General features: G+C 45.7%; 1 protein-coding gene across 1 annotated transcript in view; it reads right to left on the reverse strand.

Annotated features, from left to right (window-relative positions):
• Positions 1 to 13,339: 13,339 nt before the first annotated feature.
• The window catches only part of GALNT17 (polypeptide N-acetylgalactosaminyltransferase 17), a 223,771-nt gene continuing 213,507 nt past the window's right edge, over positions 13,340 to 23,603 (reverse strand). Inside the window, exons 10-11 of the mRNA XM_009678155.2 lie at positions 17,378 to 17,545; positions 13,340 to 16,803 (exon numbers count right to left, since the gene is read on the reverse strand). Coding sequence (XP_009676450.1) covers positions 16,675 to 16,803; positions 17,378 to 17,545 — 297 coding nt within the window. The 3' untranslated portion in view covers positions 13,340 to 16,674. The remainder of the gene's footprint in view (positions 16,804 to 17,377; positions 17,546 to 23,603) is intronic.

Consider the following 23,603-nt stretch of genomic DNA (forward strand, 5'->3'; position numbering starts at 1 on the left):
TTTGGTGCAGTGATAAACTTAAAAAAAAAATCCTGGTATAACTGCTCTAGTGTAGTCCTCCTCCCTAGTAGCCTTAATCCATAGGAGCTGTTGTTAATTACTTCCATCTTCATTTAAAAATAGATAAAAAGCAGCAGAAACCTCCCCCCCCCCACATACACATTAATTATTTCAGTCTTTGTAGCATCAGTTCTCCCTTTCTGAGAAATGCAAAAGTACATACCTCTCTTCAGCAACTTCAGAAATGTTTCTTGTCCTTTATACCTCTTTTCATTGCTCTGATTTTTTTTCAGCCTCCTTTTGCACTCACGGAAGAGTAAATCGCGGTAAATCTGACCTAATTCCAACTTCTTATGCACTTCCTTTTTGTGTTCATTGACAGTGAAGAGCTCAGGACAATCACTTCACTTTACTTTCTGGCTTTTCTCTGTATTGGGACACTTTAATCCCATTAGTGTCAGTTCTTTACGGAACAGAGAGCTATACTTAATGCCCTTCTCCCGCAGGGAAGACCTTGCACAAAATATTACTATCAGTTCTCCCAGTAATTTGTGTGTGCCTTCTTCAAGTCTTGCACTTTTATTTTTCTCTTTCCTCTTCTTTTCTGTGCATGGGTGGAAATGATCATGAACTGACCAAGTTCTCACCACAGTTGCCCTTTCACATTAAATTTTTGTGCGTCATTTGTGTGCGTTCTGTTCGAGACGAATCTTTCACTGTACCCATGCACCCATTCCTTCCTTACTATGTTCCAAGTATTGTGGGTACACAACAGCAACCTGCCTACCCCCAGGCACATGTACCCCCACAGTACACACAGACGCAAGCACCATACAAGGTAGCATTACATAGTTAACGGAGTCTCATAATTGGCAATGCTTTACAGAATGCTGTAGAGAGAGAAAGAGGGAGAGTGTGCAAATCAGCAGAAGTACCTGGACACCTAAGATAGAAACTCACCTGGTAAGCAAAGAAAAATGGCATTTTCTTCAGGATTACCACTCCCCCACGCTGCCAGCTATGTTTTCCTTAGCATCATCTCATGTGACACCTCTCAGACCTTTCTGCCTCACTTTCACACGTGTAACCGAAGGAGCCAGAGGTTCTGCTGAGGACTTGCAATGTGAGTCCAGTTCCAGTATCAGAGCTACTGATTGAATGTTGTATGTTGGCTGTAAGCAGGAGCTGAACTTTTCATTTCTCTGTAAAAAAGACTGAATAATAATAATAATAATAATTATTATTATTTGCTTAAACTACCTCCTACGACTACAGAGAAGGTAGATGCCTGGGGAGTGCTGTGGTTCCCAGGTTTCCTCCTAGAGACTGTGTGGTAGAACCAGGCAGAGAAGGAAAATACAGTGTAACAGCAATACCTGATGGGATGGCAGGTGAGAAGGCTCTCTTTTTTGCCTGTCTCTTCAGGCATTTTTATTTAATGATTGGCATTCGTCAACCTCCACCCCACACACCTTGCAGCATGGACACAGGCAGAAGAAATGCATGGGAGGACACAGAGGAGGTCATGGTCCTACCACCAGGTTCTTCCATACGACAGCTCCCCTTCGCCTCATTTATAGACACACACCCACGGCATTCCTGGAGGCTGTTTTCATAAATACCAGAGATTTTTAGACCGTTACTAAATACCTCTATTCAGCAACTAGATGAAGCCTCCCTGTCCTTTCAGCATGACTTCAAAGGGCCTTCACTGTGGACAGTCCAGGTACAGCTAACAGACAAACTGGGTACAAAGGGAGACAGCTTTTTTGCTTGCTTCTTACACTGCTGCAAACACAGAGTGGGGGATCTTTGAAGATGGGGAAGCACCACCACTTAATAACAGAGTAGAAATCACGGTGCTCAACACATGGCGAGTGTTTGCTGGAACGAAAAATGAGCCACAGACTCAAGATTTGCAGTGCTGCAGACAATAGCAGCCGGCTTCATGTGCTCTCGGTCAAGCCACAGCCAAATGTCATCCAAAAAGCAGATAGGAAAAGTAATTTTAAGTGAGGGCTTAGAGTTAGCTTTGCATTTGAAGCCTGACAAAGTGTTTGAGTCAGTAATTGCACAGCCAATGTTTAGGATTGCAGCTTTCAACAGGAAGAAGTTTCTGAGGCGTTCAATTCATTCTTCTTTTGTGAGACACAGTGACGCTCCCCGTAAGCTCTGACAATTTCCCTGCTGCTCTGTGGGGTCTGCTAGGAACTTGGAATTGCACCCAGATGCAAAAAGCACAAGAAAAAGCAACCATCAGGCCTAACTGACAGTTTCTTCTCAACCTTTTAAATTGGCAGCCCACTATTTCTAGGAAAAAATGTTCACTTGTGCTACTTACTCTTTCTTAGGAAGTACATCAAGAGCAAGAAATGAGATCATTTCTGTGTGGTCTGAGGAAGTAGAGATGCTGTATTTTAATGGGGAAAGGCTGCAAGAGATGTAGAGGAAAAGGATTTTATTTACTGTAGGTTTGGGGGATTTATTCTAATTAATTTCTTTAAGTGGATGCCTCATGATTCCCACACCTTTGGTCCACGGGAAGACAGAGACCAAATGCACCACCAGAGCTTTCAAAGCCCATCTTGACAGCAGCATAACACTTACGTTGGGGGTGAGCCTCGTCAGAGGGAGAAGCTTTATGGCCATGTTACATAAAAGGGGAAAGAAGAAAGTTCATCTACCACACATCTCAAGCCCACTGTCCCGGTCCATAGCAGAGGAGTGCCTGCACCAATCAAAGGGCATTTTGGAAAAACTGATTATTCTCCTCGGGACTTACCAAATATAAAAGCATTGGGTTCATTTAGGTGGTATGGGGTTACAATACTCGGATCAATGCATTTACAAATAATACAACTTTACTAATTTCAGTTAAACAATCAAGACAAACATACAGTAACTATATACAGTGGTATTTAGTGGAAGCTTCCAGGAAAAATAACAACAAGGCAAATAAGGTTTCACAGTAAATAAAACTATAAATGATTTTGATGTGTCTATATAGAAAAAAGTGAAGGTGTGCAGGGTGGGTGGGAGGGGATTACCCTGACCAGGCCACGCTGGGCAAGCATGCCGGTCCCCAGGAACAAAGCCCGTGGTGGTTAACTCACACCACCGCGTGCAGCTGCTCAGGAGTGGTGGGCTTGTCCTGGTCCAGTGTCCCACACCAGGAGGGAGTTGGCGGGGGAGGCACTGAAGGAGCTCTGGTCTTCCTATCCGGTGCTTTCGCTCTCGACGACGGCTGCCCCCCCCCAGCCGCTCTCCTTCTCGCTTCTTCTCTTCTTTCTTCTGTTACCACCACCAACTCCAGCAACCCCCAGAAGCCCCCTGTAGTGCCAGCGGCCACCTTTTATAGCCGAGGTCCAATTGTGGGTATAGTCATGCTGAGCCTGGCTCCTGCCTCCCCTCTAGAAGGTTCCCTCTGATGGACAGCCGGAGACCCCCGCAACATGTGACCTCTCCTCGCCAATGAGTTTAAATGGACACTGGTGGGAATCCCAGTCAGGGCTGGGCAGTCTGATGGGGGTCAAATAAAGGTTAACTGCAAACTCCAACATCCATGGCTGCTGATATGGTGGGTTTGGTAACAAAAACGTGGAAGCTTTCTGAGACACGTGGTGCTCATTCCTTGTGAGATACATACCCTCACCTTCCCTCTGTCACCCGTTGCCAAGGAAGGGGGCACTGCTGTCTCACACTGACGAGGAAGCCATGTGGACACAGGCACCAAGTGATTTGCTCAACCTGGATACTGTGGATACTTTGCAAAGCTTGAAGATTCACATTTATCGGCCTCATTCTGCAGGCGAGACAGCAGACCGGTGCGCCAGAGAAGAAGTGCGGCTCCCCCAACACAGCACCATGACTCTTGTTTGGGAGCTGGCAGCACAGAAACTTCATAGGCAGGATACCAGCTGTCAACATCATACTTTTAAAACTCTGCTCATCTCTTTTAAAACTCAGCTGTCCCTGGGTACTTGGAGGTTACATTTTACCCCACACCTGTATCAGGTGTTTCATCACTAGGAAGAAGAGCAGCTTTGGCGGTTCTGAACCATACTTGCCGCTTGTAGGGAAGGGTTCATTTGCCAAAACCTTTCACTAAAATATCAAGGAAGTTTTCCAGGTCAAGGAGAGAACTGGGCAGAGTAAGATTTGAACCTACATCTCCATATTTTCACCAGGCACTACCCATATTGGGGCTCAGCTATCCTCAGGCAAAACTGTTTCTTCTCCTTTTCCCTCTGCTCCTATGACTGGGCCTTTCAAGAGATTAGCTCTTCTCCTAATCCAAAGCTGTATTTGCCCTGCTTGACAGATCGATGGCTAGAACACTTGTGGATTACTCCAGGAGAGCACCCCCATAAGAGGCCACCCTAGCGAGAAAGCCAAGTTTCAGTGGCTCAAGAGATCTCTCTAAACCATTACTGTCTGTGGATGATGGCTGGCCTTTAACGTTACCCCTTCAATAACAGACATATACAGACGTATACGGGACCCACGGAGCTTAAAAGTGTTGTTGGTAACTACTGCCATATGTACCGAGTACCTTCCAGTGCTGTTATCTCCAGCCCGGGAGCCACGTCCTGAGGGTGCACGTTGGGCTTCATTCTCCAGAGCGCTTGGTCCACTTTTCAGAGGAAGGTGTGCAAATACTTCAAGCTTTACTCTGTTTCTGAATACATCTTTTGGCAAGACAAGCCCCAACCTTCCTGGCAAAAACGTCCTACAAGTCACATCCTTACAAGGGCACTTGCTCAGCAGTAAGAAGCCATCCACTGCATTATTCCAAAGCAGCCCGTTTTTCACCCACATTTGGGATTTGCTAGCCCCACAGGTATGTGCCAGCCCTCCCTGACTGATGGCTAGCGGTCTTGCTATCACCGTATGTTTCTTAATCCTGCAAAACAGCTAGGCTATGTGATTTTCAGTCACAAGGTGGCACTGAGGAAGCAGCTTTCATTTGCTTAGCTCTTTGCACAGAAGCGTAGAGCCCCACAAAAACGACTTTTCCCTCTGCAGCCCCGCTGCTCCTCTGCTGCTGCAACTCGTTAGCTGCCCAGCTGCCCAACGTGGGAGCACTGGGGGTTAAAAGGACGCAGAAAATACTACATTCAAAGTACTAACCCACAGCCTCATCCTCCATGCAATTAGCATTTCCCTGCACCATCACTTACATTCAGTCTTGCTATGACCATGTCTCCTACCCAGCAAGGCCACCCAGGACCATCCTGTTTACCTCCCCAAGGTTTGGAGGACTTTTTTTGGTGCAATCCCTCGCCTCCCTCTTTATAACATCTCCAGTGGAGCTGCGTGTCCATCTGGAATGAATTCAGGCCTCCTGCAGAGAGGTTGTGTTTCACGGTTAAACTTTATAACCCAGTAAAAGGAAAGTATTTAAAGGGGATCATTTCCCTCCAGGCTGGTTCACTGTCCAGCCACACGCAATCTGGGCTTTGGGATGGAGCATATTAGGACGGGAGGCCAGGGAAGGAAAGTAGCTGTCACTTTAGCTGTCGTTGGAAAGTTCCTGCTCATAGGGAGGGGAGCAGCAGTGCTCCTGCCTGCTGGCTGAATCGCAGCATTAGGTCGTTCGAGGATGTAGATACAAGTACAAGAGCGGGTGTAGATGGTCCGCTGTAAGCACCTGGCTGCTGGCCCCGGGGGACAGAGGGCTCCTGGCAAAGGCTGAGTCACCAGCACCTTTCTGGGATCATCTAAGAGAAAAGAGCTGCTCTGCAACATCTCCTGGTGCCACTGGAGCACACGAGACTATACGCACTGAAATGCCACCATGAGGCTGCCGCCACAGATTGTTCCCCAGGGAGAGGGTGCTTGTGTGACTGCTGTCCACTATAGACCTGGGAGATGACCATAGTAATCCACCCTGAGCTGCTTGGTTCCTAATGGGAGCAAATGAAGACCACAGGCAAAACATGAAGTGCCTCAAATCAGCCCCTTTTTGCGCAACTCAGGGAACCCGCTGATTCGAGGAGACGTCAAGAGAGAAAGCCAAAGCTGGCAAATAAGTACACTGCCTAGATCATGAGGGGCATCCCACAACCTTGGGTGGGCAGGAGGTGCAGCCTGGCCCATTGCACAGAGCATCTCTTGGCCTTCAGAACAGAAGTAGCTCTGCCCTGACCTTTTGTAGGAGCTTGGCCAAATATTCTTCCTTGTCTCCATCCTGTGTCTCTGCAGGAGCTGTCTCCTTGGCTGTGTTTTGTGCAGTTCCCAGCATGGGGGGCATTGACACCATGTGGGGTATGCAAGGTCTCTCATAATAAATGGTTGGAGAACGTTACATACAGTGAAGCTGAAAAATAACAGTCATGAAACATTAAACACTGCCACAAGGAGCAAATATCTCCTAGGTAGTATTCCGGGTTACACGGTTACAACACTCTCTCTATATGTTTATACATAAATAATAATAATTAAAGAAAAAACCAACAGAACGCCATGCACTCCTACCCAGATTAAAAACAAAAAATCACTCCTTGGAAAATAACTACATCTTTTCTGCACTGTTTAGCTATTTAGAGTCTCAAAGCAGCCCAGTGTTTTACAAGACATATTATAAGATGCTATTACATAGGTTAAAATCCCACGTATTCATGCAAAAACTCTATCTTCTTGCTACGTAGGATGACAGCAGGAAGAGTTTCGTTCTCAAAGGCCCTCTGCACAGCTGACTTCTTGCAAAGAATAATATTAGCGTTATTGACTAGATTGTCTGTCTTATTGCAGTTTAATAGCAAAATTGCAGAGAAATGGATGAACTTACTACTTTTAGTAATTTCATGCACAAATTTGCAGTATAGGAGAAATTGTTCATTAAAACATGAAGAGGAGCTTGTTTGATTTTAAGGATTTAAGGACTCTGATGTAAAGGCTGCCACCTTTTCCTAGGCAGGAATCAAATACGATAGGGCCTTGATTTTGTATGCAATTAAATATTAAGTAACATTTTAACCGGCATTTTTCACTCCTCACCTTGCAACTCCAACGGTTAAATAATTCATGCGAGGTTAACGACAAAATCCCATCTCTTCTGATTAGAATGGGCAGATGCTCTAATTCACATCCCCTCACCTGCAGTAAAAAAGAAATTGGTGCTAACCAAGATCAGCTAGGGCTGGGAGCACGACGGTGTGTTTCCAGCTCCAAGGCTGTTTCTGTAGTGAACCAGCCTGGAAGGGTTAAGAACCAGCTCTGGGATTCAGCCCCAAACTGCACTCCTTTCAAAGCATTATTTTCTTAAAATGTGCATCTCAGAAAAACCATGTTTTCCCTTGACTGTTATTGTCAGTGATCACTTGCCTCCCAGCAGTCAAGAGATACCAGCTGATTAATATCAAATCTCTGGAAGCTGCTAGATACTCATCAAAGGCCTGAAGATTGTGTCTTTTGCCTATTGAAACAGTTTAACCACTGATAGGATTATAATTATCTTACTATCAACTGCAACAAAGTGGCTCAGCAGGAGCGGTTACACTTAAACAGAGGAGGTCACCTAAATTATTCTAGTGGGAAACTAAATGCGAGACTGTGACCTTGCTCTGTATATTACCTATAATTAATTGGTTTTATGATTTATACTGGGGCAAGGGCAACCCCAGGCCAGCGGGTGCCCAGCAGAACTCCAGCCCTACAAACGCAGGGGAAGTGCTACCTGGGGATTTGGGGGGATGGGAGAGGGGGTGAAGGGCGCGATCCCGCTGGCATCCTGCCATATGGTTGGGGCAGGCTGTCCTCACTACTGAGCTGCTCTCCAGGAGGGTCCCATCCCCAGTGCCTTCTGCCCATTGCCTGCAGCCAGCGTGCTCCAGCACCAACTTTCTTGACAGCCCACTTGCCCCACCAGCCAGACGGCCCCTCACTGTCACCTCCTTTTCAGGGCTTTGGATGCACCAAGCCAGTGGTAGACTGGGAATGATTTTGGGCTACCTTATTTGAGCTGAAAAGCATGAAAGAGCCATAGACCTTTCTTTTCTGAAAGAGCAAGAACCAAAAGAAACATGCCAGAGGGCCACAGATATTTAGAAAGCTGATAGGAGACGAAGGAGCGCGTCCATCCTCCGACTCTTGTGGTGAAGACAGAAAGGCTCAGGCTTACCGTTCAGGCAGGGAAATTCAGGTTAGACACGTGAAAACTATTTCTGACAGTGAAGATGGTGATGCCTGAGGAAGCGCTGATTCACTGTCAGCAGAGGTATTCAAGAACAGATGGGACAAACATCTGCCAGGAAGGGGTCTGTGCACAGCAGCCCGGTCAGGGGCAGATGAGGGGCTCAGCAGTCCCTGAGCCCCCTACCCTCCCTGCAGGGGACCCACGGGCACAGGCTGTGCACAGGAGGACTGTCTCAGCCAGAGATGTGCCAAGGGACACCCATGCTGGGTTGGATACCTACCCCATGGCTGAAGGGAGCTCTGTCCTGGAGTATACGGTTACCTCGCTGTTTCCCATCTCTCCAAATCTGGCCCTAATCTCTCAATCTCCCTTTCCTCATTTTTTTTTTCTCATGCACGGCTCCTGGCTTTTCCCCTTAGCGTGCTACATGCTGGCATCCTACCAAGGTCTATTATAGCATGGGGCATTTGGAGAGGAGGCTCTGGGTAAATGGGATTTACCCATTTCTTCTGCATTCAATCAGCCTCAGCTCTGCTGGGGCAGCATAAAGGGCAGTGGAGGGCGTGTGCGTGTGTGTGCCTATCTGTGCGTTTTTCTTTTTAAAGGAGAATATCAGTCTAAAGCAAACACTGCCTGCCTGAGCTCCACATCCTCTCCGCCCACCTCTAATAATTTCTCTTTCCATGAGTGATCTGAATGCTTTCAAAGAAACATCATAGGCTCATCCTACTGCTTCGGAGAGACTTGCTCCCAAGCACCATTGCTTTCTGCTGCTTGCAAGCAGGATTTACCCATTGCCTCCATTGTTTCATGTCTGGGAGGCCTCGGAGCAAGCAGCACTGCTCTGGACACACATTCACCGCCACCCGCTCTGCGTAAAAGCGCTGCAGAGCTGACCGACAGAGGCAGGATGCATTCCAGCTGCTGTAACTGTAGCTGTGCAGATGCCTGTTTATTATGGTTTAAAAAATGTATTTGGATTATAGGTACTATGATTAAAAATTAAAGAAAGAAAAAAGTAAGCAGACTGGATTCAAACACAAAATGTAGACTCAGATAGGAATGCTGGAAATGGGGAATCTTAACAGTAAAATGATGATGGATAAAGAACAAAGCAACTAGAAGAGAGAACAAGAATACAGGGAAAACAGCAAGCAGAAACAAGAAGAGAGCTGAGACAGGGAAGAATAAGAAAGAGTGAAAAAAGCTAGAAGTGGAAATAAGCAATCAAAAGAAGTAACAATTGAAAGAGAGAGCCAACAAAAGAAAACGCATGGAGAATAAAGGAACTGAAGAGGGCAGAGATGGAGCAAATTCATGCTGAGAACAAAGAGAGGAACATAGGGCAGGCCCAGCCACAAAAACTAAACAAGACAGCACAAAAGACAAAGGGGAAGCAGAACAAAAATAGTACCAAAGGAGAAAGCAAGAAGGGAATGAAGGTACTGGTGAGATGACACTAGAGTCTAGGCAAAATGCAGAGTTCAAAGAACAGAGCCCAAAGCCAGTCAGCTCTTGGTGGAGGCAGAGCAGGGCTGTGCATGGCAGCTGAGCCTCCACGGACCTGCCTTCATGGGGCCCATCTCTGCCTCTGCCTGCTTAACAGGGAGGGCAAAGCCAGGGCAGATGCCTGCTGCTTTAATTGCCTCCCTCCTCTCCAGGCAACTCTTGCAGACAAGGAAGGGGCCCCTAAGAAGGATGGGCAAAGTGATCAGACCATCGGAAAAGCAATAGGGATAGAGGGACAAACCAAGGCAGGGCTTGAGCTAGAGGAGTGGGTCCCACATCATGAAGGAAGGGGTCCCTGAACACAGCCAGCTTGGAAGATCACTCAGGAGGAGCCTGGTCCCCAGTGTACTCTGTGGCCTGGCCTTGGGCCAGTAGTCCACAGTAATACATCATGGGTTGAGTCCTCGGGGAAGACATCCCAGTCCACCAGGAAGCTCAGATGAACTGGGACAGGAAGGATCACCAGGGAGAGACCCTCACCCAGAGGCCACCTCACGTAAACCACCTCTTCGCCATCTCAAGCCAGCCCCTCTCGCTCTCTAACCCCGTTCAATCCCTTGCTTCCTCCCCACCAGTCCTTCCCACCCCAGGGCAAATGTTGCCCATGCTTCTGGGAGGCCTGAGGTCAGCTCTGCACAAAGAAACCCCTCCAAAGATATAATGGCTCTTTGGATGCTCTAAGTCCCTGCAGAACCACTAACAGCAATAGGGCAATGCTCCTTTACACCAAATATCTTTCACGTTCACAGAAATAGGATTTTTCTTATCTGTATAGCCCCAGCTCTGCTTTAAGTGACTGAAAGTAAACTTTTCCCCTACCTTCTTCACAGCTGAAGCTTCTCACTGCCCTAAATTTAGAAGCACTTTGCCTCAGCTCATGCCATGGACTCATGCCTGCCATTTACCATGTCTTTTGTGTCTTTCATTCAAAAAAAAAAAAAAAAATCACCATCTCTGCAGACTTGGGAAGCTCCAGCACATGCCACTAGCCCACACTGAAGGACTACTCAGTCCGCCACGCAGGGTGCAAAATATTGCTCTACAGGGCAATTTGGGCACCTTTGTTCAGTCAGTCTGTAGTTGCCTCTAACGGCAGCTGGGTTGAGTCAGGACTGTGGTGATATAGGAACACGGCTGGGCCAATGTTCCCAGGATTAGGATTCCCAGCACATTGTCAGGGCTCAGGAGCGCTGCAGGAAATAACCCTGCCTCCTCAGATGATGCTCGGAAGGTTTAAAGGATCCTCATGGTAGCTGTTCTGCTCTCAAAATGCCAGAAGTTGTTACTCGTTTACTGCTGGGTGCCAATTTTAAATCTCTGCACAGCAAATCACCTTGTCCCCACTCTACTGTTATTTTCCTCACGGCTGTGATTTCTGAAGAGCACTATAAGAAATTAGTTCCTGAACGGGTTCTTGCCTAACTATGAAATAGTTGCCTATAACAATAAAACCTAGAATTACAATAGCCAAGACAGACATTTTGAGAGCTATTACCCATCACGTCTCAGAGCCACCAGATGGGAATAAAGTAAGAAATTCCTCCTCTGGAAAGTTCTCCAGGTTATATAATCGTTCTTCCTGGTATTTTGCCTTCTCTCAGAGGAAGAACACTCGACACAGAGGACCAGGATATCTGCTCTAGGTAGCAATTCTGGTATGCCTTCTACATTTATTTAGAAGAGAAACTGGAGCTAATGTCTAGGTTATTAGTTTACTGACAAACAGCACAACCTTGTGCTGAGAACAACCACTGTCCAGCTATCTCAGCTTGGAGGGTGACCCAAAGCACTCGGGCCAGATTCTCAGCTGGGATTCATGACAGGCAGGTAATCTGAGCTAGCAGTCCTTTAAATAGGAACTGACCTCTTTTTTCTGCTATAAATACTGCCTCAGCCCATAGGTGAGACTTCCTTGGGTTGAGGAGACACAGAAGCATGGATGATACCAGCTGCTTCCTCTAGCTGAGACAACGACATTTATTGCAAATATCTCTGGGGGATGCGGCATTTAAACCACCTGCTCTTGACAAGATATCCTGGATAAATGGAGATTGCAGAGCTGGGATTTCAAGCTCGTCAATTCTGCTATACTGTTTTATTTGAATCTATTATTAGAAGGATGCAGTCATTTTGTTTCTAAACAAAACACATATGCTCTTCCATCTGAGATCCTGGTCCCACCAACACTGACACAGCTGCAAACCTGACTGACCCAAACAGCTTCCCTGGCTGCAGCGTGTCATGTGGCTCCTGCCCATAAGAAGGTTTAAAGAGATTAATAATTTGGTTTTTTACATATAAGCACACTGATTTCAGAAACTACCTCCTCCAAAAACACAAGGTCATCCTCAGCTACCAGACTCTGACCTTTCAACACCTCACCTTTCTGTCACTAGGCTGATGGGGCTGGAAGCTTTATGTCCCTAAATGCTACAAAATTTTTTTCTGGTGCTTAGAGGACCATCTACAAAACACTTTGGTTCAACAGCGACAGGGAAGGACCCTTATACTTTATCCAGATGTCCTTGGAAATCCAGCTGAGATTCCTAATGGTCACATATGCTTTCTCCCCTCCCTGAACCAATGCAAGACGGCTTCTCATCTGCAAAGGCTAGCTGCAGAGATTTCAAAACGCCTAATTTCACATTGCATAGTGGAGCGCTTCACTCTACATCCATTAGCTGTGGATGAGTGCCTAAATTGCTTAGTGGTCAAGCAGAGAGGCTTTTCTATTGGGGGACCATGAGTTAAACCTTTGACTTTGAAATGAAAGCAGTTTAACTTCATTTGAGGGCTTGGAGTGAACTTTCTGAAAGTTTGGCTATTTGCCCAGGGCGGCAGCAAAAATCTCACTAAGGGGATCGAAAGAATAACTAAAGAATAAGAGCTCATTGTTGACTTCAATCTTCCATAAAGCACATCATTGGATTGTACAGTTCTCTCTAAAACCTGGACCTTTCCCCTTAGAAAGTCTTGAGCTTATAAAATGCATGCAACAATGAGAAAACAGGTCTTCTTTCATCAATCTCAAAAGGGAACCATGGGTGCAAATGGGACATTCAGCGATGGAGCCTTATTTACTATGCTCTACAGAAACAGCCCCAAGCGTAGGTTCAAGGCTGCATTTACCTGGACTCATGTTAACAGCCTGCAGCGTCCTCAGCTCAGAGTAACACTGCTGCTGCTCCTAAAAGGAAAACTGCAAAGGTGCCCTTGATGGTGGGGTGCACACGCACACATGCTACCCTACTCCATGGGCATATCTGTGCATCTCCCCATAGTAACTTACCTTTGCTGTCCTTATAGGAACATCACATCACTGGCCAACTTGTGTCTATGAAAAGATGAGACGAGGTCTAAAGGTCGCACCAGGCTTCAAGTTACTGTTAGGAACATCCAGCCTGGGTACAATAATTCATTTGCAAGCAATGCTTTTTACCATGTAATGTCTCTTTTCAGCTTCTTGAATGTAATTGCATTATCTTGGTGAGTGACAGCCCGCATGGATGGATGAAATTGGAGGTTAATCTGCATCGGCCATCTCTCTTGATTTCTCCTTCATTTCCATTTCTTTTTAAAATGGAAGTTCCATTGAAACAGCAACACTTTTCTATTAAATAAGTAACAAGAGAAGAATGACTGCCTCTATCTCATCAGCAGTAAATCTTCTTAAAATCACTCAAGAGGCAAGACTCAAATCATATATTTAATAAGAACCACTTTGATACCACTTTTTAAAGCAATTAACATATTTTTAGAGATAAGCGCAAGATGCAACATTTAGATCCAGATTCCTAAGAGAGATTTCTAAGGCTTAGGAGGGTACGGCTCTCAAGTCTTGGCCTCAGCAATCATCTCTGCATGCCACAGTCTAATGTAAGAACAGAACTTCAGTTACATGGACACGGCAGATAAAATTCTGGCTTTTAATCCTGATTTCATTAGCACTGCTTCTCTTCAGTCATTTTAAAGCCTTCTATGTATGCCAGCGAGAATGGACAAACCACCTCAAAAGAGTTTCTGCACCACCTGAGGGTCCTGGAACAAAACTGTTCATTTCCATTGTCCCCTTCCATTTAGGTGCTCAGACTTTTACTTTCTTCAAGGATTGTGAACGCCTCTCTGAACCTTACACATTTTTTAAAGACTTAAAGAGCCCGTCACCAATAGGATTCCTGTCACCAGCTCATATGTGTCTCCCCCGCCACCTGCAGGCAAGCTCACAAATGCAAGTAAAACGTCACCTCCGACAGGCAACACTGATCCCATGGAGCATGTGAAGATGCTCTCTGGCAAGGCAGTCCACCCCAACTTCTGCCAGCGGCTATGGATGCCATAGCAGAGCCATGTGGCCCTTCCTAAGTGACTTCAGCTGACAATCCAGCGTGTTAAATAGAGCAAATCCCTCTTTCCGGGTGGCTGAAGTGTGTACCGTGAATTACGGTAGTGGAGGTGCAGCTGCACATTCATCTCTGCTGACTGTGATGGGACAGAAACCTCCAGCAGATGAACCAGATGGAAGGCTGGGGGCAGTAACACCTTACACCATCACAATTAAATCTGACAAAACCCATCTGTTGGAGCCCTGAGCACTGGCAGGAGTAGCGCTCAACTTGGAATCTTAAATTATATCTAAGGCAGCATCCAAGGGCTTCTTGGTTGTTTATCCTAAAACGTTTGGGCTTTTTTTTCCCAGCACTAAACAGTATGTGACTCCACTGATGATTGACAGCAAATTCATTACTCAACTACAGGGCATTTTACTATTTGGACCATTAACTGTTAAGTCACAAATCCCCTACATCTTCCTGGAGCCCACTTCATCAGTAAATTGCTTTTCTTAAAAGGCAGCAACATATGCAAGGGGAAATACATCATGCATCTAAAGACATTGTGATCATGTTGGTTTTTTTAAGTGCTAAAATTTATTACACAAGAGATGATGCAACAGCGAGTAAGAGAGCAAAACTCTACATTGACTCCCTACTTTGCAATTCAGGACAACTAAGAAGTTTTACTTCATTAAGAAAGGCAAGAGAAAAAAAATCTGAGACCACCCCAATGGATGAGGAAGTCTTGTCAAGCATAAGTGAACAATCAGTCCTATGTGATGCTCATGGCCGTAGAAGGAACAATGAAATAAATCTGCTTCTGTTCAATAAATTACTAAAACATCAGTTATAAATCTGCTGCATGGCACTGAAAATTAAACTCATTTAACATCAAGGTAGCTTCATCCTGATGCAAATGGAAGACAGGCATGAGTGCTCTGCAGCAAACAACTCTGTGCACATCCCGTCTTTGGGAAACATATTTACACATACATCTCATATATTAACATATTTTAGTGAACCCTAGCCAGAGGGCAACCAGAAAAAGTATTATTCCATGAAAAGGACAGGAGATGGGCTAGCTTCTCCTCTCCAGAGAACAAAGCCTGCTGTGGACTAGTCTAGCATCCATGTAAAACACCGACTTGCATGACCACGTTTCCCTTTCTCAGTCAGCCAGATACCAGGACCCCAAACCAACAGTCTCCCATGATGGCTGGGGAGGTTTGGTAGCCAAGATTCTCGTGGGCCGGAAAAAGCAAGTGAGACTGTCACCACTGTGGTGATGTATTATTAAGCCTCAAGGGACTGCAAGATCAAGAATTTCTGCCACGCTGCTATTTATTGGTCTCTTTACCTCTCTCTCCCTTCCCTTACTTCTCCATCACTCAGGAAAGACTGCGGAAACACACACTGCTTTGAGTGGGCCTTGACCACAGCCATACACTGACCAGGCAAGATAGGTGTGCTCAGGCCTCAGCAGGAGAATTACATCACTACAAAGGCAAGGAGACTATTTATTATTTTCTTCTTTCAGAGCAAGGATTCTTTGAAAACAAATCCTATAGCCTCCATGGGAGGGAAGCCTGAGCAGGACTTTCTCTCGTGTTACCTCTCCTCAGCATGTTCCACACACTAACAAATCCATCCTCACTTTCAGAAGAAAAGAGCAACAAAAGCACAAAGGTAGGTCACCAAAGGGCCATTCCTAGGCCAGCTGCTCAGCTGGGAGAGCAAGGCAGATCTGCAGCTCACCATGCTCCCAGATGGGCAACATCTTGCTGTCCAACTGCCGGGTCACCAGTGGGGCAGGAAGCATCGTGCTAGCCCTCCTCAGCAGGAGTGTGGCGGATCGATTCCAAAATGGGCAGTCAACCACAGCCTGAGCCAGAGGGCAGCAGCCTGTGGGAAAACATCCACGGTTTTTTCCAAGGGGAACCTGTTCAGGACAATCCATGCAGGAGAGGGAAACATGCTGTTGGGACTGGCTTGGCCAAAAGCAGCACATGTGTTAGGGAAGGGACAATACAAGATCAGTATTTTTATTCTGTATGATTTTGTGTAATGATGTCTGTGACCGAGGGTGGGAAAGTCCCATGGGAGCTACAGGGGGTTCTCTGAGAGCCTTGCTTTGAAGCAGGCCTCTTCAAGAGTCAAGAAAGGGGCTGGTGGAAGCAGTGGTGGGAGAGGGAAAAGAGAGAAGACCTAGTAGAACACCAAGTCATTTGAATGCAACTCATTTGGGGCTTGGCGATCCTTTCCTTGCACAAACACACAAGTGTTCTCACTTTTGCCAGGCAGGTATATCCAAGGTTTGTTACCCTGACCACCGTGTAAACCTACCTGGCCCTTTATAAGAACGCAAAATTATCTGGGAACGCAACAATTCCTTGTCAGTGAAACAATCACAAGACTGCATGAGCTTATTACAGTCATTCCAGCAGAAATAACTGATACCTTTTAGAGTGCTTGCTAGAAGAAAATAGCAGTTCTGACCCAATTTCACTCAGTCGGAATCATCTGTGGGAGACTAATATACAATAAAATAAAAAGACACAAATGCCCATTTTCCCCATGTCCTCTCCTAATAACATGAATAAAGCTCTGTTTTGATACTTCTTCCTTTCCAAAGGAGTCCAGTCTCATCAGTCCAAGTCTGCTGTGTTTCAACTGAAACTCTTTTGACTCTTCCTCCCTTTACTTGATGAAATTTTTAATCGTCCACCTTTGTCCTGTGCAGCTGCGAAGAATCAGGTCAATGCCGGCCATTCCTCTGTTCTCCACTTCCAAGCAGCGTCCTGTTCCCTTGTTCAAGATGGCACCGTTCTAAAATTAAAGACATGGGTGGATATGTTGGTGAAGAAAGCCAGGACTAAACACTGCCCCAGACAGAAACTATGTCCTTGTGCTTTGCTAGAAAGCACACAGCACTTACTTGAGCAGTAAAGCAATTGAAACCATACAATAATTTCTAAAATAATCAACGGGCATTGAATAGAGGAACCTTCAACATGATAATACAAATCTCTAACATTTCTTTAGTCTGTGTATTGTTCACCGTATGCTTTGGGACAAAGGTACTGTGTTTTCACGTACCTAACCTTAGGTTATCTGTAAGAAACAAACCTGAAAGTCAACGACAGTGCAGACTGTATCCCTCTGAGGGTAACGAAAAGGGAAACTTATCCTGGAACCTCTCCTACAATACTGCCCCTGCCTCCAATTGCTCTTAACCTTTTCCCTTTGCTGTAAGAGGCCCTGGCACCTGGTACTGCGTTGGACCATTTTGTTTTTTGCCCTCCTCCCCGGCGATGAACAGCTCCCGCACCAAAGACTGTGTGACACAGGCCATGGGCAGGCAAGGGGAGAAGAAGCATCTGACGGTGGACCCATAACAAACCTGTATGAAATTCCAGCGCTTATGGAGGCTGCTCTTGACCTTTTCACAATCAAGGAGCTGAGGGAAACGACTTTTCATGTTATCCACCAGACAGCGAGTATCGGGTAGAAGAGTCGTGGTCCCGAGGGCACCGAGATGAAGGAACCCCTCCTTGGTGTAGCGTGCAAGCTGCGGGGCAGGGAAGAAGAAGAAGAACACTATCAGTAGCTTTGGGTGTCGTTAAAAACCCACACTGGAAATAACAACTATGTAGAACCCCGGAAAAAACCTGTGAGGATGGTACATAGCGCAAATAGAACTGACAAGAGGGGGAAAAAACTTTCTCTAGCCTTCTTTCCCTGTCGTTTTGTTTTTTGCAGACGCAGACGTAGATGAGGAGTTGGGGCACAGGGAAAGGAAGAGATTAACTCTGAGCCTTAACTCCATCACAGGGCCGATGCCTCCAGCCTCCTTGGAGCCTAAATGCTCTGTGGGTTGGGGTGATTGATGATTTCCCCCAGGTTTTAGGCTGGAGCCAGCTTGCTAGGTCAGGCATGCTGGCCCATTCTGTTGCCCCTCCTGCGCTTGGCGAGCCATTCCCACTTTGGCCTGTAAATGATGTTGCGGGTATGTTTGGAGCAGCCCCCCAGCAACCGCAATAGCAGCCAGGCAGGAACGTTAGCCAAAGGGGGGTCCCATACCAATTAGCCCCGTTCCTCAGGGACGCGGTCCCAAATCTCCCACACGGTTTGACACTGGAGAGAAGGCTCAAGCACAGGATCACATCTAAACGCTTGGAACATCACCAGCATCCGACTGCGGTCAAACTCCGGTGTGTCGGAGTGCTCCCGAGGGTGCTCTGCAGGCAGTGCACACAGCTGGCTCAGAGACAGTCCTACTGCCTCTACGGCTGCTCCAGACAAAGGGCCGAGATATATGCAGTGTTTAAGGAATCCCACCAAAATATTTCCCTAAACATATTTAGATTCAGGAGTGAAAAGAGCTGAGTGACAGCAGCCTGCCTTTTCTAGTTCAGGGGAAAGATATATACAGCTGCTTATTTAAATTATGAATCAATCTATTATCTAGCAGACAAATGAGGAGTATTCAGCACGTTAATTAACTGAGCATATCTGTGACCCAGATGTTTAAAAAGCGGCAGTAAATCACGCTGGGAGTTCGGGCTATCTCTGTTAGAATAATTAAACACTGAAAAATCAAGTTAAAACAATGTCAAAGAGTTTGACTTGAGCTAGTAACAGCAGATACGGTTATGATACTTGAATCTGATTTTGCCTTTCCTTCACTATGTTGGTCGAAGGTGCGCCCGATCCTCCGGCTGGCCTGTGTGCCTGTCCCTCTTCCTTGGGATGGGTGCCTAAAGCACAGTGTTCCCAGCTGCTGGCACAGTTACGCTTTTCACCATGTTGTGTATCGAAGCAAGGCCTTAGCTACTCTACATCTTGCAGAGGTCCAATCGCCAGTGGTATCACCCCCAGCCGAAGATGGATTCAGCTGTGCAAACACAGCGGGGAGCACGTATGGGCGTGCTTCTCGCGACGTGGCCAACCGCGCCGTACAGCTACACTAGCGCAGGGCAGAGCTGACACCTGGCTCCCGGCAAGGGAGCTGCCTCACGTGCGAGGCGAGTGCAACACGAGACTTATTCCATGGCCATCTCTGAGACAGCTGAAAGGCTCAAATCCAGATTATTTGGTTTTTCAGTTGGATGTTTTGATGAGCCAAGCCTTGAGGAAGGCAGTGGTTGCAGACTGTCAGCATGTTTTTAACCACACAACTTATCTCAATTAGTATTTGAGCACCAACAGAGAGGATGAGGCCACTTATCTTAAAGAGGAATAAAATGGAAAAGACAAAAGAAACAAGACTTTTCCTTGAGGGACTAAGGTGAAGAAACCCATCTAGGGGTCCCAAATGGGCAGTGCAAGTTACTCTATCTGGTTTCTGAAATGTTTGTTACCATGTACATAATTAGCATGTTAAAAACTTTCTTTTTTTTATTATGTTTGGCAGCTTGTCTTTAGACAGTTGGCTTGATGCCCACAAGGCAACATGATTTCTGCTCTTACATGTTATCGCCTAATGTGGTGGGAAAAATAAGTAGAGCAAAAATCAAATCTTTCCTGAGGAAAGGAGTGGGGGGATGGGGAGGGAAGAAGGAGATGCAGGGAGATGAAATGAGCTGAAAAGCAAACATGGATATTATGAAAAATGCATTAAGTGCATCTATTAGATGTGTCATCTACTGTGTACAATAGCCAGATAAATAAAGCCCAAGACATGCTTCTGGATCTAGCCTACTGCATAACGCTTGATCTGCTTCTCCGTCAACCAAAACAGAGCTTGCAGTGACAACTGTTCCAGGCTTCCAAGCCTTTTCCTTCTCAGCGCTTCAATGCTGAGAGTGATTATTCCAAAAATGCCCAGGTGACTTACAAGTGCAAGCTCCTAAGTCTTATGACCATGTTGGAAAATACTGTCTTTGATGTCTTAATTGTTTTTTACCATTATTTTCTTCCTTTCTGGAGCAAGTCCACCATGACAGCTGGCAGTTTTAATTACAAGGCAGAAGGCAGGAGGTCAAGCTTTTAGGCAAAAAAGAGTCTTGCAGTGAGGCACTGATCCTGCTACCTTGGTCTTTCTTGAATGATGCAAGGGAAGAAAATGCAGAGCAGAGGTCCACGTTCAAGATAGCCCTGCCTGTAGCTATGGGGAGCATAGGCTAGCACTTTCTACCAGGATTTGCCAAGTAAGATGGGGTTTTGAATTTGCCAGGTAAGAAATGGGAGGGGTATCCGTCATATAACCAGGTACTGGCTTGAACAACATGTTAAAGAGCAGCTCTCGAAGCAGGTCAGAAGAAAGGAACTACGCTCGGCAAGCAAGCGTGAGGCTTACAGAAGGTACAACCTCCTGTGCACAATGGCACAAGAGAGGCACCCTCAGAAGTCCTGGGAGAGCGGCCTAGGAGATCATCATCTTCAGGCTAATTATGGGAGCAGATAAACAATAATTCCTCGATGAGCTCACACTTCCTTGGAGGAAAGGGAGGCTTTCCTTAATACAGCTTATTTGCGCCTGAAATCGTACCAGCTGTACGCCCAGATAAAATCTCCTCAGTTACTGCAACAGCTCAACTCATTGGGTTCACATAAGACCGTAGCCTTATTTAGAAATTGAGATGCCATAAAAATACTTTCTAATACTAATAAATTGCACATTCCATTGTTTTTAAAACATTCTGAATGGTGGCAGCAATTCACCCTCTCAAAACTTATCATTTCCAACAGAGTTGCACTCTTAAAACATGGCTGGCACAGCTCCAGACACTGATCAATGTGAAAAGCGATCGGTGAGATTTTATCCTTTGGCTACATATGAAAGTTAAAAGAACAAGGACTAATAGTGAGAGGTTTCTGGCTGATCAATACCAACAGTGCTCATAGGGATATTCAGTATCAATGCAAAATATCCGAGGGATAACTGCACTTCTTGGCTGAAGGGAGTACAAAAAGGGAATGCAACGAGCAGCCAGGTAACTGAGTGCAGCACTGAAAGTCTGGCCGCTTCTCAGGGACACTTTCAGAGGAATAACTGTTTTGCAGGTAGAAAGAAAGGGAATGTTGTATCTACAAGAAACAGCTTCTGGGAAGCCCTGAGCTTTTAGCAGATCTTCAGTCTAGACAGAATTTCAACATCACAGAATCACAGAATGGTTGAGGTTGGAAGGGACCTCTGGAGATCATCTAGTCCAACCCCCCTGCTCCAGCAGGGTCACTTAGAGCACATTACCCAGGATTGCGTCCAGATGGCTTTTGAATATCTCCAGGGAAGGAGACTCCACAACCTCTCTGGGCAACCTGTGCCAGTGCTCAGTCACTCTCACAGTAAAGGAGGCTGAGAGGGCTGGGAGTGTTCAGCCTGGAGAAGAGAAGGCTCAGGGGGTATCTGATCAATATGTACAAGTATCTGAAGGGGAGGTGTTGAGGATGGAGCCAGACTCTTCTCAGTGATGCTCAGCAATAAGACAAGAGGCAACAGGCACAAACTGAGACCCAGGGAGGTCTGTCTGAACACGAGGAAAAACTTCTTTACTGTGAGGGTGACTGCGCACTGTTACAGGTTGCCCAGAGAGGTTGTAGAGTCTCCTTCCTTGGAGATATTCAAAAGCCATCTGGACACAATCCTGGGCAACGTGCTCTAGGTGATCCTCCTTGGGCAGGGGGGTTGAGCTGGATGATCTCCAGAGGTCCCTTCCAACCTCAACCACTTTGTGATTCCGTAACAAACACGTAAGCCCTGCTCTCCTCCCCAGGAATATAACTGATTCACTCCACATCAGCTAAATAAATCTTTCCTTTGCACTGCTTCTCCTTATGCAAAGAGCCCCGACATGAGCTTCTCAACCAAATGTTTTCCTGCTGGACCACATCAGTTTTCTCCTCTCCAACATTTTGTAAGAAGAACAGGAGGGATTGATCTGGATTATCTCATTGCTGAGCATACCAGGCACCCCAAAAATGCCCGCCTACGTCAGCAAGTACCTGAACAAGGTTACCGTCTTGGAGATGTAATAGCTATTTTCTAGTCACTGACAATTTTCTCATGCTGTCATCATGGTGCTTGAAGATAATAAAAGTAAGTTTGCCATTTTTGAAGGAAATGATTATGCTGACAGAGGAGGAAATTTTTCTTAAGTGTAGTCCAGTCGCAGGAAGTAAATGATAGACCATGTCGTACAACCAGTTATAACTAGTGACATTTCATGCAATAAAAGCATGTTTTCTTCCCTTTGTGAAAAGGCTGGTCACCGAAATCTTAATTTCTTTCCTTTCACTGCATAGCAGTGATCTGCTATGCATCTCCTTACCTGTTAAACAAGTTTCCTAGCATCCAGAAAACAGACCAAGGAAGGAAGGAACTGAATGAAGGGTGAAGGATATGAGCAATTCAGCAGAAAATAAACCAAAACAGAGGTACCACCCTGAGGAAATGCCTAAAGTAATTATCAGACCTAACATAGGACAAGACAGAAGTCAGAGTGAGCAAGGTGAAGGACCAGAAAAACTCTCCAAAAATAGTTTTGAAAGTTTTACCGTCCTAACCATTTAAAAAAGGTAAATGTTGATAAGGTCTTAAGCCCCTTAACTGGGGTAAGCAGCCTGTGGCCAGAGAAAATCAGAGAAAAGCACTGCAGAGTTGAGTCCTAGGCTACTACTTACACCCTCTTTACAAACACCTTTCCAACTAACACTGCACCTCGGATCAGCCCCCACTGTCAGCTGCCACGCTTGGGGCTGCTTTGCCCCATGCTAATATGCAGCCCCTGCCGATGTCGGGAGAGCGGTGGCATGTGGCCACCCACGTGCCCGGGTGCATCACTTGGCCTGATCTCCCACCGCTACGTCTGTGCTAACAATACATCTCCTTCGCTACTGTTTCTGGCTGGCTGCTTCCCTGTGACAGGAGAAAGGTAATTAGACTTCTTAGTACCTGGGAAATAAAAACCCTTGATGACCTTCATCGACTCTATTGGAAAATAATTCAGGGTTGTTTAGCTTCCTTTCTGCAGTGAGCAGATCATCAATTAGTAACTATAAGTAAAGAGTACAGTATTTTCTCTTTAACACAATTTAACCCGATGTGCTATTTTGTCACCCTTGACACTGCAGCGTCCTGGATGATCTCAGTATTGATGGTTTTGTCCCCAAGTTCTGATGCTTAAATGGGCAAAACATATTTTATCCTATAATTAAATGAAATGCTCTGCTGGGTGAACGTTATCTTAAGTTTTATAGTATTATGGTGCTTTCTATCATTTTAATATATCACCATAGTTCTGTCACTCCAATGAGGTATTACCATATTATTAGTGTAATACATCATTACAGCAAGGTATTTTCATGATATATCACTTAAAAGATGAAGCCATCAGAAAAGAAAAAAAAAAAGAGAGAATCCAAGAGCAGATTCAATTTAATTGCAGGATAAAAGGATACTTCATCATGAAATCTGATAATGATTTAACCTGGAAGTGAATGAAAGCAGGGAGAATGGAAAGCTAAAGGAAAAATAAACAGACGAGAAAAACAAACAAAAAATTCCCCCACAGCAACATGCCACAGCAATGTTACTGAGAGCAAAAGCAAAGATCTAATCTGCATTCAGCATTAGGCATGGGATTCATCTCACCTAACTCCATCCATCTAAATGCTACAAGCTTAGC

Source organism: Struthio camelus, chromosome 16 (assembly GCF_040807025.1).
Source record: "Struthio camelus isolate bStrCam1 chromosome 16, bStrCam1.hap1, whole genome shotgun sequence".
Lineage (NCBI taxonomy): Eukaryota > Metazoa > Chordata > Aves > Struthioniformes > Struthionidae > Struthio > Struthio camelus.